The sequence below is a fragment of the Thermobia domestica genome, chromosome 14 (genome assembly GCF_964235325.1).
Source record: "Thermobia domestica chromosome 14, izTheDome1.hap1.1, whole genome shotgun sequence".
Classification (NCBI taxonomy): domain Eukaryota; kingdom Metazoa; phylum Arthropoda; class Insecta; order Zygentoma; family Lepismatidae; genus Thermobia; species Thermobia domestica.
The window spans coordinates 133,053,665-133,069,178 of NC_137467.1; the positions used below are offsets into that span (position 1 = coordinate 133,053,665).

At 35.6% G+C, this 15,514-nt stretch overlaps 2 protein-coding genes across 2 annotated transcripts in view; both read right to left on the reverse strand.

Annotated features, from left to right (window-relative positions):
- Positions 1 to 15,514, reverse strand: part of LOC145670720 (uncharacterized) — a 206,531-nt gene that overhangs the window by 108,224 nt on the left and 82,793 nt on the right. The window lies entirely within an intron of this gene.
- On the reverse strand, positions 11,908 to 13,725 carry LOC145670013 (ionotropic receptor 21a-like). The gene has a single exon (XM_081738355.1). It carries the CDS (start codon positions 13,723 to 13,725, stop codon positions 11,908 to 11,910), a length of 1,818 nt encoding a protein of 605 aa, XP_081594481.1.

The window sequence follows — 15,514 nt, forward strand, 5'->3', positions numbered from 1 at the left end:
GATGAATTTCTTCCAAAATAATGTCCTCATCAGATACGGGTGAAGGCGAAGTCATCTCTTGTGAACAAGGGAATTCTACACGATCATTAACCATGTTGTTGTGGTATGTGTTGTCCTTGATCTGTCCTAATTTTCTCTTGTAAGGTAGCTATCAACTGAGTATTCGCACGTATCTGGTTGGAGTTATCCGTGACCTTAATCTTTTGTTGCTGTACAGAAGATTCTATTACTTCCAAATCCCTTTTTACACCACTGACTTCTTGGATTAGATGGTTTTGATTATCCTGGCAATCCTCAGATATTCTTTTTAACTTTTCATCAAACTGCGAAGTGATGTCATTCATTGCCTGGATAATAAATTGTTTCGTCTCTTCTGACTTCTGCTCCAATCGTCTGTTGGATTCCTCGGACTTCTGCTCCATTGTCTGCTTTAATCCTTCATATTGTCTGTTGGATTCCTCGGACTTCTGCTCCATCGTCTGCTTTAATTCTTCATATTGTCTGTCTATCGTCTGCTTTAATTCCTGCTTCATGGCTTCCATATCGTCTTTTCGGCTTTGTTCTTGCCGCTGTAAGACTAATAAAATTCGGTCTTCTAATGTCATTCCTGGTGCTGCATTTTGTTCACCGTTATCACTATCACTGGTTTCTTTCTCCATTGCCTCACCGTTCATTTTTCTTGTGATTATTCTACCACTTCTAAGTCTTGTCAAGTTCGTAGTCATTAACCTATTACAGAAGTAAATTCACCCTTACTTTACTTCGGGATATGAATTTACAAGAATCCCGGGTGAGGTAAACCAAAATTTTTACAACGACTCACCAAAGGTAGTCATCAACCTGGTTCGGCTAATAATATAAGTAGATCTTGAGTGGTAGTAATTGTTTACACATTAAAATATCTTCCGTGATTACATTTACTAGTATTCTCACCTTTTATCTTGAAATTACAAAACGATGATACGTATTAAACAATTTTATTCGTTGATTTTCTTTGAACGAATATGCACATAGACTGTATTGCAGTCGTACATGTTTGTTAGGTATCTATCAACAACTACATAGCAACTAACTATATTATAATGTATGTTTTTTATATATTTTGAAAACATTCTTCTTTTGTTATTTTTAAATTAACATTATATTTGGTATAGTGCTTATGTAGAAGCACTTTCTGCCCGATAAATACAAGTAATTATCAATTTATACAAAGTATCTCGTTGTAGGTGGAATGAAGAAAGTGGGAGGAAACGGGAGAACCCCGAGGAAACTCACGCACACGGTGTTTGTCCACCACAAAATTCACTTAGCGGGGTCTGGGTTCGAACCCGAGACCCCAAGCACTAGAGGTTAATGCTCTACCACTGAGCCACCGCGGCCCCCACTTTCGGTTTGAATAGAGCGTTAATGGTAAAGCTGGTATATATTCTTCACAACGTGAATCGATTGCATAACACCGCATCTCTGATTCATCTATAGAAATCAGAATTGAAACCGGACGAAATAGTAAGTTTGAACCACTTCCGGCTTATGTAGAGTACTGCAGATAGTCATGGTATGTTACCTTAAGACGATGAGTTGTTCTCACTGTCTGTTAACGTTTTCGATCTATGGCAGTAAACGTTGAAACTTGAAATGGTTAATTACAACCACTTTCGGTTTGGGCAGAGTTAACGAAGGAGGTGAAACCTATTTTTGGCACGCTAAATCAATTGCAAAAAAACGCATCTGGATATCTCTTACTGTGTTTGCTCTGATACCTGTTGACAGACTGACAAACCCGTTCCGTATGACTTCCGACACTTATGCATAGTTTGGAAGTCTAACAAATTACTCTTCTCGATTCTCGTCGTCTTGTCTTCGAGACGAGACGAGAATTTTTTTCGCGTAGTGAACAATGTTAATCGGGAGCTAAAAACAACATAAAATTGGTTTTGTTACGAAAACTATTTCTCTTTCGCTGTAATTTCGTCCCCATTGCAATATCGTTTTCTTTAATGAACCCAATAAAGGTTTTTTCCCGAAAACTCGTTATGGGTTGGTTTCTTTCCAGAAACATTTTTATCGGAAACTCCCCATAAGTTTCGCGACCGGCATAACTTTTTCGGGAAATATTTGGATCCCATTTAGGGTTTTAAGATATTGTGTTGTCAACGGCTCGAGCGGCTCGGCTTACTGCTCAGTCACCATCGAGCGAAAGTGAGAGCCGAGCCAACAGCTCACCTAACCGAACCGGCTCGAGCCCTCGGCTCAGTTGGGCCGAACTGAGCTCAACCAATGGCTCACTCCAACTGAGTCGGCTGGAGCCGACGGCTCATCCGAGCTGAGTCGTACCGAATCGATGGCGCATTCCAACCGTGCCGGGTCGAGCCAAACCGAGCCGGCTCTAGCCAATAGCTCGTTCCAATTGAGCCGGCTCGAGCTGTTGGCTCAGTTGAACCGAGCCGGTTGACATCAGTAGGTAAGAAACTTAGTAAGTTCTGTTACCACTAACAACTCTGATAATAATGGTTTAGTCCAAAGCCTAATAAAGAAAAAAAAATACACTTTTGGAGCACACTATACCATTATTAGATTTCTCGCGTATCGTTATTGTTCTTGAATAACGAAAATTTGAATACAACCATCACATTACAAAAGACAGCGTTGAAAAATGTATTTGAATGACAAGTTAATACCAAATGATCACGACTCTTCCTCAATAGCAGTTCCTCCTTCCCATCCCTCTGAAAAAGGCAGACGTCGTATTATAGTTGATTATAAAGTACCTATTTATCAAAGGGTGGGTCCTCTCACACTTTCCGCTCTGGATAATCTTATCTAAATAACATTACGTGAGGTATTAGCACGTTTGTAAGTGGATGTTATTATTCAATGCACCTATATCATTATTCCCTACAACTGCTCTCAATAGGTGCCCTAAAGATCGTCATATCTCAATGATATTAAGTGGTAATAAGGATGGAAGTTAGGTACTATATATGAGTAGAATAATTCACGCTGTTTAAAATAGGCGTCTACATAAATAATAGACACGATATAAACGATCAATTACTGCTATTAAGCTTTTCAACAATAAGTCGCGAAAGTTAGATAAACGCTTTAGGAAATATAATTTATGTGATTACTCCTTTGATTAATATTCAAGTATAAAACCTTCTTCGGGGTCATTATTTAAACATTATTCAGAGTTAAATACGCAAAAACCGTAAGAGTCGTAGTACATAATGCATAATAGCAACTCTATTGTCTTTTTACCAGTAAACCTTTCATGGGTAACATTCTATTAATGAGGCTTGTCAATTAATGTATGTATTTTAAAGATATATTATTACTAGCATATCTACAGGTTGGGCAAAAAATTTCCGCAGGTTACAACTATTTAGTTATCACGTGTTTTCTTTCCTTTCTTCTTGTAGGTGATTCATGTTGACTTATTAAAGAAATGTTTTCTATTAACCCTTTCCATACCGGAGGACGAAAGTCACTCACACGAGTGAGTCACGCATTTAATCCTCTGCTGTATGAACACTATAATATCAGGAAGCTTTTTGCTATGCCAAATATGGTTGAACCAAAGTTTATCCTGAGGTCTTTTCCCTGAGTGTCCAATTTTCCTCCCAAATTTGAGCCCGAAGGTTAAAAAAGTCAGAAGCTTTCGATTTTCGATTTTTTAAAGGTTTTTTCATTAGACCCTATAATTTCCTTGGTTTTAGAGAGTTCTGTTTACGAGTTGCTAGGTATATCCCTCATATGAATACCTAATTTTTAGATCATTTTGCGTTAATATGCATTTGGGGTCCGAACCACATGAGCTTCCACCGAGAATCGAAACTGGGTATCCCACGCCAAAGACACATACACTAACCATATACCCACGAGGAAACCATCAGTTGCGTAGCGCATCTTGCAATATTCGGAGATTCTTAGTTTTCTCCCTGGAGAAGATGGTTACCGTCCGCGGTGATTTATGCAAAATGGAGCACAGCCACATTAAGAGTTACAGTTGGACCATTGGCTTAACGAGAACTTCCGTTACTGAATTGGTCGCAGATGAACCATGAAATGGGCTACCCAATCTCCAGATTTGAGTGGAATGAATTCTGCACTCAAAAAAATTACTTGATCAGGAATACCATATTTATTTAGTCAAATTATATGGTTACTTTAATTGTTTAGATTAACAAAATATTGGTCATTTATTGCCAATATATTTGGGAATGGTCAATAGTCAGTGGTCACAAGCAGGCCCGCAACCAGAGGGGGGATAGGGTGCCTGCCCCCTAAACTTTTCGTGGTCCCTCCAGATCTCAATACAAAAGCACAATTTAGATAATTGTAAGAGAATTTTTAATGATTTGGCCCCCCTAACGTCTTCACGCCCCCCCAAACCTCTGTGGCTGGTTTCGGGCCTGGTCACAAATGTCTAACTGACTTTTGGGTATTCATGGGAGGGAAACGATGTGAACAAGTTGCTTCAGAAAAAGAATGTGGGTTGAATATTAACAATCTATATCCTTCATTTCTACTTGACCGCCTCAGGTCGTTGGCTTCAAATATGGAAAATCCCGGGCTCGATCCAAGAGCCAGCCATTCTGACACGTTTTTCCTGAGGTTTTCCTCGGCCATATCAGGAAAAGGACAGGATAGTATATGTAACATTATAGCCAGTCGATGCCTTCCTTCCTCCTTCTAACTTAATCTATCCGGACATATATATATCTTCGTTATCATTAACACCTTAGCCAATAACCAATAACCAGCCCAGTTTTTCCTGCTTTCGCGCAAGAGTAGAATGGACAAGCAGTCAAATTATTAAAATGTGAAAATTAACGAAAATGTTGCCGTTTGAGATAAATGTCATGGTATACCACTTTGTTTCTAGTACATACAGAAGCAAGAGATAGCAGCACTTATAGTCATGTAAATGTCGGAAAATTTGTACGCTCACGGCACTATTTTCGTAAAGGATTATACGAAATATAGTATGTTGTTCTTTATTTGATATAAATGTCAGATATACCTCATAAAACTTTGCTTATCTAGAATAAAATATTTAAACTACACGAATTTTCACTGTTAGTTGATAAATAATTGTACTTAATTGGAAGGAGATGCTCGCATCTTGGTTCGACGTTATCCAGAGCTTTGTTCAGAAGCGGTGCCTGTTATGCGGTGACGAGTTTTGAGTTATCTGCCTGTTCTTCATCCTGAGTTTCTCTTGTTATTTATATGTCACGAACCAAATGTCAGAATAATCCAGCCAAGGACAGTCGGAACGACGGATATTATCAGGAGGGTTTCTACATCCTGGAAAATGTCCGAACGAGTTTTCCTACCTACACGTCATCCCATTCTCATTTCAACCACTATGCTTCGAGTCCGTAACTAGCTAGACCCAATATAACTGCCAGTGAATAGCATGTTCGACTTCCTTCAGTCATGACGGGCCTTACTGTACCCACTATGGAAGTTGAGGTATGACGTAGGCACCGCGACTCACATCGCACCGACAAGAGTCCGGAAAGATCCAGCTCGAAAGTCAATAGTAAACGTTGTACACCATCTGCGAGGCGTCATCGGAGAGTTGGTGTTTCAGACTCCGACGACAGCCCGGAATCGTTGATAAGGACTTTCCTACACTATATGACAGCGTGAAACAATCTATTTATGAATTCTTGGGCAAGACACGAAATTTCAAAACACAGAGCATATCTATATGCAACTCATCAAATATCATCGTTGAGGTCACATCTTTTAAAATATCGAAATTCCATATGAGATGATAAATTTCCTGAACCACACTTGGCTACAACTATACGTAAAAAAAAATCAGCTATGAGATTTTCGGCAAGAAATCTGAACTGGCCGAACTTCCTGATTGGAAGATTAAGCCTCCCCAAACTTGCGCACCTGCTTTTTCTATTGTCATGCGAAATGTATATCACAAACTTACTGCTGCTCATTGTATATTCCAGGTCGCCTTCAATGTAACTTACATAGGTGAACAAATTAATTTTCACACCACTCGTTTGGAAACATCTGTTTAAGGTTTCACTTTTAATTGTAGATATAGTTATTATTTTTCTAAATATGTGTTTTCTTAGCCAACACAACCCGCTCTTCGAACAACTTTTTCTTGAGAAGCAAAAACCAGCATTTTTACTGAACGAAACGCTCCTGTCTTGTAAGTTTCCGTGATATCAGATATTTTTAGGCGCAATATCAAGTACTGATTTGCTAATGGTGGGGACTATAACCTTAAAAGATTTTGAGATATGATCATCATGTTATAACAAATTGCAACCCAATTAATTACTCTACACGCGTTTTTTCTTCCATCCTTCAGGAAATGTAGAGAAACGGTGAAACATTTCTTTAAATTAATTTAAATGGAAAGTCTTATACCAAATGTCATGTTTCTACCCTTCAAAGATTCGGAGATATGAACATTTTACTATAACAATTGCCACCCTTATTCCTCTCCCTTCCTCGTTGAATTTCCAAAAAAATCCTTTCTTAGTGGTGTCTTACGTCACAAATTCTATGCACTGTCAAAATTTCAAGTTCGTAATTTGATTGGCCTGGCGCTGATTGGCCTGGGCGCTGATCAGTCAGTCATTCACTGACTTCTTTTATATAGAGAGATTATTCAACTTAGTCAAATCGCATTAAATTACAATACAGTAGTTATGAATAATTAGAACAAATTTAGTGAAGGAACAATATTAAAATGTACATCAACAATACAATATGCATATCCAACAATATAAACAATGAAGAAAGTTTAAGATAACATTACAGGCTAAAGTGAACTGAAGTGGCGTAACTACTAGCTGACCCTGCATAATAAGGAAACTCCCTAGTAATAAGATCAAATCCACTTTTGGAAAAGTGATCTATATCACAATCTTGTAAGTATTTTTATTATTACCTAATCTTATTTCTATAAAGCCTAGTGTAACAGAAATAATAATAATAATAATAAAAAAGTATTGTAACTCATTTCAACCATGAAAGCTGAGCTTTAATTGCGATGGAAAATGAAAAGAATCGGCAGAATGGGAAGAAGGTATGTATTTCAAAATGATGTACTGAATATGGCGCGTTAGGTGTATCAATCAAGGGAGGGAATCCAGTTTACTTTTTGTTATTTTAGATATATTATATCTGTGAAATATCTATCTGAAGCTCCTTTCAGAGCTGCAAGGATTCATGTCTAGATATTGAAAAATAACTCTTATTATGTGAACATACAGTGTTAACTTTTTCATGTATTTAAATAATGATTCTTCTAGTGCTAGCACAACAAACCTCAATGCAAAATTCGAAGACTATACTGTATAATATTAGGAAACCGTTGCACTCAAGAAGCTAAGAAAGGCTCAACGACGCTTCGCGTATCAAATACTTGAATTCAAAAATAGAGAGGCAGTTTTTTGGAAACTCCTCAAAGTGTTATGGTTAGAAGGACCATAGCTAATAACGTAGTTAACTATAGGCCTACATGATATACGAAACCACAGACAATAAATAATATTGTAGCTTCGAGAATCAACTCACTGTTCTAGTTTTCCCACGCACATGTATTAAAAGTGAACCAAAGAATTGAATTTCAAGCCTCAATGTTTCAATTATCATGATCAGGAAAATTCTACCGTATATACTTCATCCTACCACTGACATATTTAATTACTCTCTTTCCACAGGTACAGTTATGGTTTTAAAAAAGTGCTCATTAATAAGACACAAACTGTTGCGTTGTGATTAGAGATAAACTGTGCAAATAAATAGGATGATTAAGATATAGTTTATAAAGATTTAGATTAATAGAGTAGAGACTATGAAGATACAGTTTGGCAAATAGATTGATATTATGATTCATGGTTATGTGGAAGATTACAAATGTAAGTAATACGATTAAGATTGAGATATGTAAAGATTGGGAGTTATGAATGACTAGCAGCGTTCACCCCGCTTCGCTGCGGTCACCCCGGAACGCAATAAACTTTGTTACTTAGATAATTTTTACTTTTTCGCTTTCAAGTGATATGATAAAAACCATAGAAGATTGCAGTAAATGTTAACATTATATCGCCTGTCATTTATGTTAACCCGCCCCGCTTCGCTGCGGTCACCCCGGAACGCAATAAACTTTGTTACTTAGATAATTTTTACTTTTTCGCTTTCAAGTGATATGATAAAAACCATAGTAGATTCCAGTAAATGTTAACATTATATCGCCTGTCATTTATGTTAACCCGCCGAGTGACACGGTCATGCGGGTTGCATATAAATACGTTTATTTTTATACCTATGATGAACTAACAAAGGATTTGTACGTTATGGACACTTGAATGGTCAATTATCTCAAGACACTGGTAATTAAAAATTAAAGTGATATGATAAAAACCATCTAGGGTCCAAATCCTAATAACCCCCCAAAAATGAAAGAAATTGGTTCAGCCGTATTAGCGTGATGAGCTAACAAAGGATTTGTGCGTTCTCTTTTATATAATAGATATTGATTTATGAAATACATAAGATAAACAAGGTGCAGATTAAGAATAAAGGTTAAGAGATTTCAGTTGTGTATTTTAAATAGTTCTTAGATTAGCGCAGTCGTGGTGAACAATCTACATTCTAATAATGGCAACAAGTTCTTATGAATCCGAAAGATTGAAGATGAGTTGTAACGATCAGAACGAATCAGGATTTCAAAGTGGTCCAAGCACTGACAAAACACACGTTACTCCTACTGAGTCTTTGTTTATGACGGAACTGGCTAAAGAGATGTGCTAATTCGATACTTGGTCAAAGATGTTGCTTATCTGAAAGAAATTGTTCTGCAGCTCGAACCACAAACTTACGAATGTTATCATTGTGCTAGAAAGTCCTACATCAGTTCAAATCCTTGTTCTTCTTGTTTATTGAGTCATGGGAACGCAATGTGTCCGGCTAGAAAGGTAAAGTGGGACAAGATGCTAATGAAGCACAAATATATTCCTCACAGCAGCATGAGTGGCTCGGAAAGTCATCTACTGTCACTAATCACATGAAGCGGGATAACTTGAATTTACAGGTAAAGGGCAGGGTATCGCAGGAGAATGCCAGCAAACCAATGAAACAAGAAGAAAAGAAAAAGAGAAGGTGCAAGGAAGAAACAAAGGAGACAAACCAAATATGTAAGTCTAAGCACATAGGGGCAAACCAAGCTAGCTACCTTTCCATGGAAGTGATTGAAATTTCTGAAGTACCTTCACGGAAGAGATTTAAACAAATAGTCGCTAAATGGTTTGACAATAGAAGAAGAAGAAGTGAAAGACGAGGGAATACTACAGGTGATATTACTCTGTAGCAGTTCAAGGAAAACAGAGATCATTCAGAGACAAGCACTACAGTGATCAACAGCAAGAACAAGATAAAATTATTGCGCAGCTCATTGAAAAGCAAAATAATATGCAGGCACAGATTGATCTCTGAGGGCTAAAGGGTACAAACGAAAGAAAAGGAAAAAGTCAGAGGAATTTGATTTTGATTCCTAGACTTATATATTATAATCATTTTTTTTTTTTTTTTTTTTGGTCAGGTTCCGATTTTGTAAAGGGTGGAAAAGTGTCAGGATATAAAAATAATAAAAAGTGCTCACTAAGACATAAACTGTTGTTTTGTGATTAGAGATAAACTGTGCAAATAAGTACGATGATTAAGATATAGTTTATGAAGATTTAGATTAATAGAGTAGAGACTATGAAGATACAGTTTGGCAAATAGATTGATATTATGATTCATGGTTATGTGGAAGATTACAAATGTAAGTAATACGATTAAGATTGAGATATGTAAAGATTGGGAGTTATGAATGATATTGATTTATGAGATACATAAGATAGACAAGGTGCAGATTAAGAATAAAGGTTAAGATATTTCAGTGGTATATTTTAGTAGTTCTTACAGGTACCTTTCCCATGATATGGAAACTCGCTAAGATCCTCCCATTTCCAAAGAAGAAATACACTGGAAATATTGGAGACTACCATCCTTTCAGTATTCTTCCTGTGTTTTCTAAAGTTTTTTGATTATATTGTAAATGACCAGATTTGGGAATACTTCACAACAATTTGTTGGATATATTTCAGTCTGGTTTTCGAAGTAATTACAGTACATGCACTACGCTAGTGAACATAACTGATGATATGATATCGACTATTGGTGACAGAAAATTGACGCTTCGTGCTCTCTTAAATATAGTAAGGCATTTCAAACAATTGATTTCGACATATTGCTTCAAAAATTATTATTTTTTTATTTTTCTGAATTCATGGTTAAATGGTTTCACTCTTACCTTCACCAACGTAAACCAAGAGTAGTGGTCAATCAAGATAATGAATCGACATGGTGTTGAACCTACAGTGGAGTGCCACAAAATAGCGTACTGGGTCCAATTCTCTTTACCCTTTACATTAATGATCTCCCTAAAATATTGGTGTATTATAAATACCGTATTTACGAGAACGATTTTCAGTTCTTTTTTCTAACAAGATATGAATATTGTGATGGAGAAAATAAATACAATTTAAGAAAAATTAGCGACTGGTCTACGGCTCAGGGGTTAAAATTAAATGTTACAAAATCCCAGTGCATCCTAATTGGCTATCTAAGAATTCTCTCTTCTGTTAGTACCTACCAGCTTCCAAATATAAAATTCTCCAATGCTGTTATTCCATTCTGCACAACTCTCAAAAATTTGGGAGTCATACTAAACCAAAGCGTCTCCTAGTCAGATCAAGTAAATTCAGATTGAAAAAGAGCATTTGGTACCTTTCATACATTAAATCGACTAAGAAGTTTCTTATCGATATCTCTAAAGACCAAGAACTCATGTTTCCATATCTTGACTACCGCGACTCAGTATAGTCTGATCCTCCAGATAAATCAATTAAAAAATGTGCAAAATGCTTGCATTAAATTTATTTTCAATTTAAATTACAGTGAACACCTCCAGTAATTTTAAAAATATGTCACGGCTGACTAGAAATGAGAAATTTACATAATCTTACTCTCTTGTACAAAATACTTATTACGTCAGAATCATCGTCTCTAGCACGTAGGCTCTCATATTTATCAGACTTTCACAATAGAAGCACAAGTTGCTCTCTATATTCAGTCACAATTTGGGTTCGTACTCCAAATCCTTCACAGTAAGTGCTACATACTTCTGAAACAGTTTACCTCAATTAATACATATGTTTCAACAGCTGACATTTTTTTTTTAATAAGTTTTCCTCTCTTTTAAGCAAAGATAAAGAAATGAGTGGCACATATATATTTCCAATACCGCTATATACAATATTTAATTCATGTTTCTCCATATTATTTTTATTTTGTTTTGTATTTTTTCTACATAGACGTTTTGTTTCTTCTCTAGTATTTTATATCATTTATGTTTTGTAGTAATTAATATTTTCTTTATTTAAGTAGCATATTCCTTTTTATATGGTTGAAATTCTTTTTTATATATTCGTTTATTGTATATTAGTTTAAAAAAACAATGAATGCACGTGTAAAAGTGCTTGGAGAAGGCTGCAGAGCCTTAACTCGGCACATAAAAGAAATCGTCTCAATAAACAATAAATAAGTGCACCGTATAAACTTGATCTCTCTGGTATTTCCCAACATTGGTACTTGGGTTTGATTCACTTGGGCTCTAAATACCCCATAAGTCATGGTTTACAACCCAACTGTCGAATAGAGCTCCCTCGAGGCTAAGTAGTTAGCGTACAAGTCTTGGACGTGGGAGACCCAGATTCGTTTCCCAGAGGGAGTTCATGAAGTTTGGATCACTCGTTAACATGTACATCCACTTTTCGTATAGCCTCGCTGTTTAAAGGGGTGTTAAACTCAAAATCAATCTATCAAACGTCGAATATATGTTTTCATACGAAACAGTGGTGGGTAATACTTAACAATTTCGAAAACCAAAGTTAAGATGGCAATTGTTAAACCAACTGATAAAATTGCAAATGAACCAGTCAGACCCTTCAGAGTAATTTCAGTAAAATTTTCTTTTTCAGGTTCATATGTCAAAACGGAATGAAATTTTGGGGAAATAAATTTCGCAGAAGTTTCACTTTCCCAGTACATAACAATGCCAGATGATTCCAGTATGCTAAGAATCCTGTCAAATTTATGAAGTAATGGCGAACCTTTTGCCGCTACGTAAATGATATAAGTGGTCACAACATATTCTTTCATTACATACAACTGTTTCAACGTATCTTCATACAAGTAGTTTACAGCACTTACATGTCCGGAGGGTAGCTTTTCAGCCAAGATTGCTAACTTCTTACTGGAAGCCAGTTGATTTAATTCTAATACATTTTCCGAGAAAAAATACTTATCTTTCAGCTGGTTCACGTCAGTGTCAATTGCTTCCCTAAACAGAAGTAACCATGTTAAATCATTAATTCCCCATCTATAGTTTGACTTCACAAATTGTTTCAAAGTGTTAATGGGTTTCTCAAAATGCGGAACAGTAAGAAAAGAAATCAATTTCGAATTGTAGGCAGTTACCAGCATCATGGAAATAACCAAAGACCATATAATCAAGTGTCTCCTTGACTCTTCCTTAGGATACTTAGGAGAAACTCCAAGAAAAATACCAAAAATATACAGCAAGTAGTAATTATAACATGTACGTATTCTGTCTTCAAATAGTTTATGATACACAATGGAAAGTAAATAGTTTATAACACCAATCAATAGTATGAAAGCTATGAAGCAATACCACAAAGCACTCTGAAAGGGTAGAACAATCCTCCACATATCATACTCATAGGTTGGTTTAGGTGTAAGGAAAGTCATTCCAGTTCGCAAATAATAGCGGCTTACCTCATAATGTTGATAGATATCATGCTCCAAACACCAGCCAGGTATTGCTAAGTTGTATTTACCTCCTATCACAGAACCCATAATGCCAGTAAAAGTTCCGTTTCTCAAAATTACACCAAATTCATCCTGTGTAATTCTCACTTTTAAGGTAAAATTAAGCTTTTTTGAAACTTCCATCAAAATCCTCCAGTCTAACCCATCAGTGAAAGAATTGTTAACCAGAACGGTATAAGGACTATATTCCTTAAAGGATACTAAAATTTTATGTCCTTGTAGATTAGACAGTTTATCGGGATAGGAATTTGAATTCCTTACATTCATACCTGAATCCCAAATATCTAATGTATATGGAAGTAGAGGATTAAGGTAATCTCCAATTGGAAAAGTTATAAATTGAAATTTGGCTCCACTGTTCGCATTGGTACCATTATTAATTACTATTACTGTCTGAGGAAAGGATTTTAGGAACCGTCTATTTCTTTGCAGTAAATCTGTCATTGATTGATGGCCTCTTAACACTATCATAAACATTTTTTCTCTTCTTTGAATGGACAACTGAGCACTAGTAAAAAGTAGACTTGATATGTTAGAAAATTTAGTGGTCATAATTACAAACTGTGTACAAGGTAGATTCATTATTTTAATTAGAAGATCTAATGATAATTCTTCATATTTCACTACTAAATGAACAAGAGGCGTTTTACAGGTATTTTGCAGTTTTAAAGTGGGATTTATGGAATGTTCTAAGACGACTAAGCATTTTTCACCATAGAAGAATCTAATTACGAAATCTTCTAACATTTCGCGTAGTTCACTTTGGTATTCTCTATACATTTTAATTCTTCCATTTGAATGTATAAGAAAATTACTAGACAGAACGATGAGTATACAGTATGAATGCACTTTATTCATTTTTCGGTCTTTTTTGGGGGAGGGAGTAATAGTGTTGTATGAACTATTTAATTTGCTTTGAAGTATTATGTATTCCAATTTCACTAAAGAAAATACTTCTTATTCAATTAGTGAGATAGACTTCGAGAACGAAACTGAAATACACATACAACTCACTAGACACTCCCCTTTTTTCTTTACTCAGGACAATGCGAATACGGTGTCCATAAGAAAACTGTTACAGATGAACTCAAGACCAAGGTTCGTATATACTCTATGCAAAACGAATGTTCCACCACGTAGACTATGGTACGTATACACTCCATTTCAAGACGAATGTTCCACCACGTACAGTTCCACCACGTACAGTTCCACCATGTACTCTATCTCAAGACAAACGTTCCAGCACATAGACTACAGTTTGTATATACTCTATCTTAAGACGAATGCTCCACCACGTCGACCACAATTCCTATATACTCTATCTCAAGACGAATGTTACACCACGTAGGCTACTAGATTAATCGGTGACTCGTATACAGTATTACACACAATACAATGTATATTAGGTTGAAATATCCAGACACCGTTTGCCTCCGCTTTCCTATTATTTATGTAAACTTTTAGCATTTAAGAACACTACAATATTAACAGTCATAGTGTAGCGTAGAACAGAGAATTACTGTACACGTAAGATGATTTCACAGTTTGTTAACTAATTTTAATGTTCATAAATAGGCTACAACAAACATCAGTTTCAGTTGAAATAAGCTGATTATTTAAAAAAATAAGAATAAAATTACATTTAAGACATTCATGCTTCAACAACTTATATACCATGCACATTAATAACGTATATTTTTTATTTCACAGTACACAATCCATATGTTCTGAGTAAGAGAAAGAAAACAGCCTATGCATCATGAAAATGTTACACATAAAATGCAGTACAAACATTACACTCACAGAAACAATTTTGATTGAAATGAAATTTCTGTTTACCTTATATGCAATTTAAATCCCAATTTTCTTAAAATGCTTCATTAGGCAACAAAATTTGCATTGTTAAAGAGAACAAGTACTTGTAAGACAATGTTAAGTCGTAATTTGTGTTCCCAAGATATTACGGTGAGCTAAAATGATATTTTTGTGTGCTTAAGCAAATCGCTTTTTTAATGATAAAGAGGCCATTACGGTTATTATTGTTCATCATGATAATATGCATAGTTTTTTTTTTAAAAAAAACTACTTCAAACTACATTATAAATTTATCTCATGCTAAACAGAAATAGAACAAAACAAAATACCAAAATTTGAATGGATATTACCACACTGAGAAAAATAAGCGGTAACCTAGTCAAGGTTAATTGACAATTTAGCTGCTAGAACCTATTAATAATTAGCAACAACCCTTCTGAGACAAAAGAGGTTAATTTTACGAGGTTACTGGCAATCAATCGAATGAGGTTACTGGAAAATTTGTAGAAACAATACAGCGTTTGGTTGTTATTGACGTATAAAGTAGGTTAGAAGAAGGTAACCAACTCAAAAAGGTTAATTTAAAACACTCTGTTGTTATCAACCGATTTTCACACAAGGTAAATTTAACCCTTCAGAACTTGTTTACTGGTAACACTATATTACAAGAAGCACAAACAGCAACGTCGCCATTTGCAATTTTAAGAAGGAAAAATCTTGACAATTCTGAATACGTCCGAAGGAATAGGAAAAC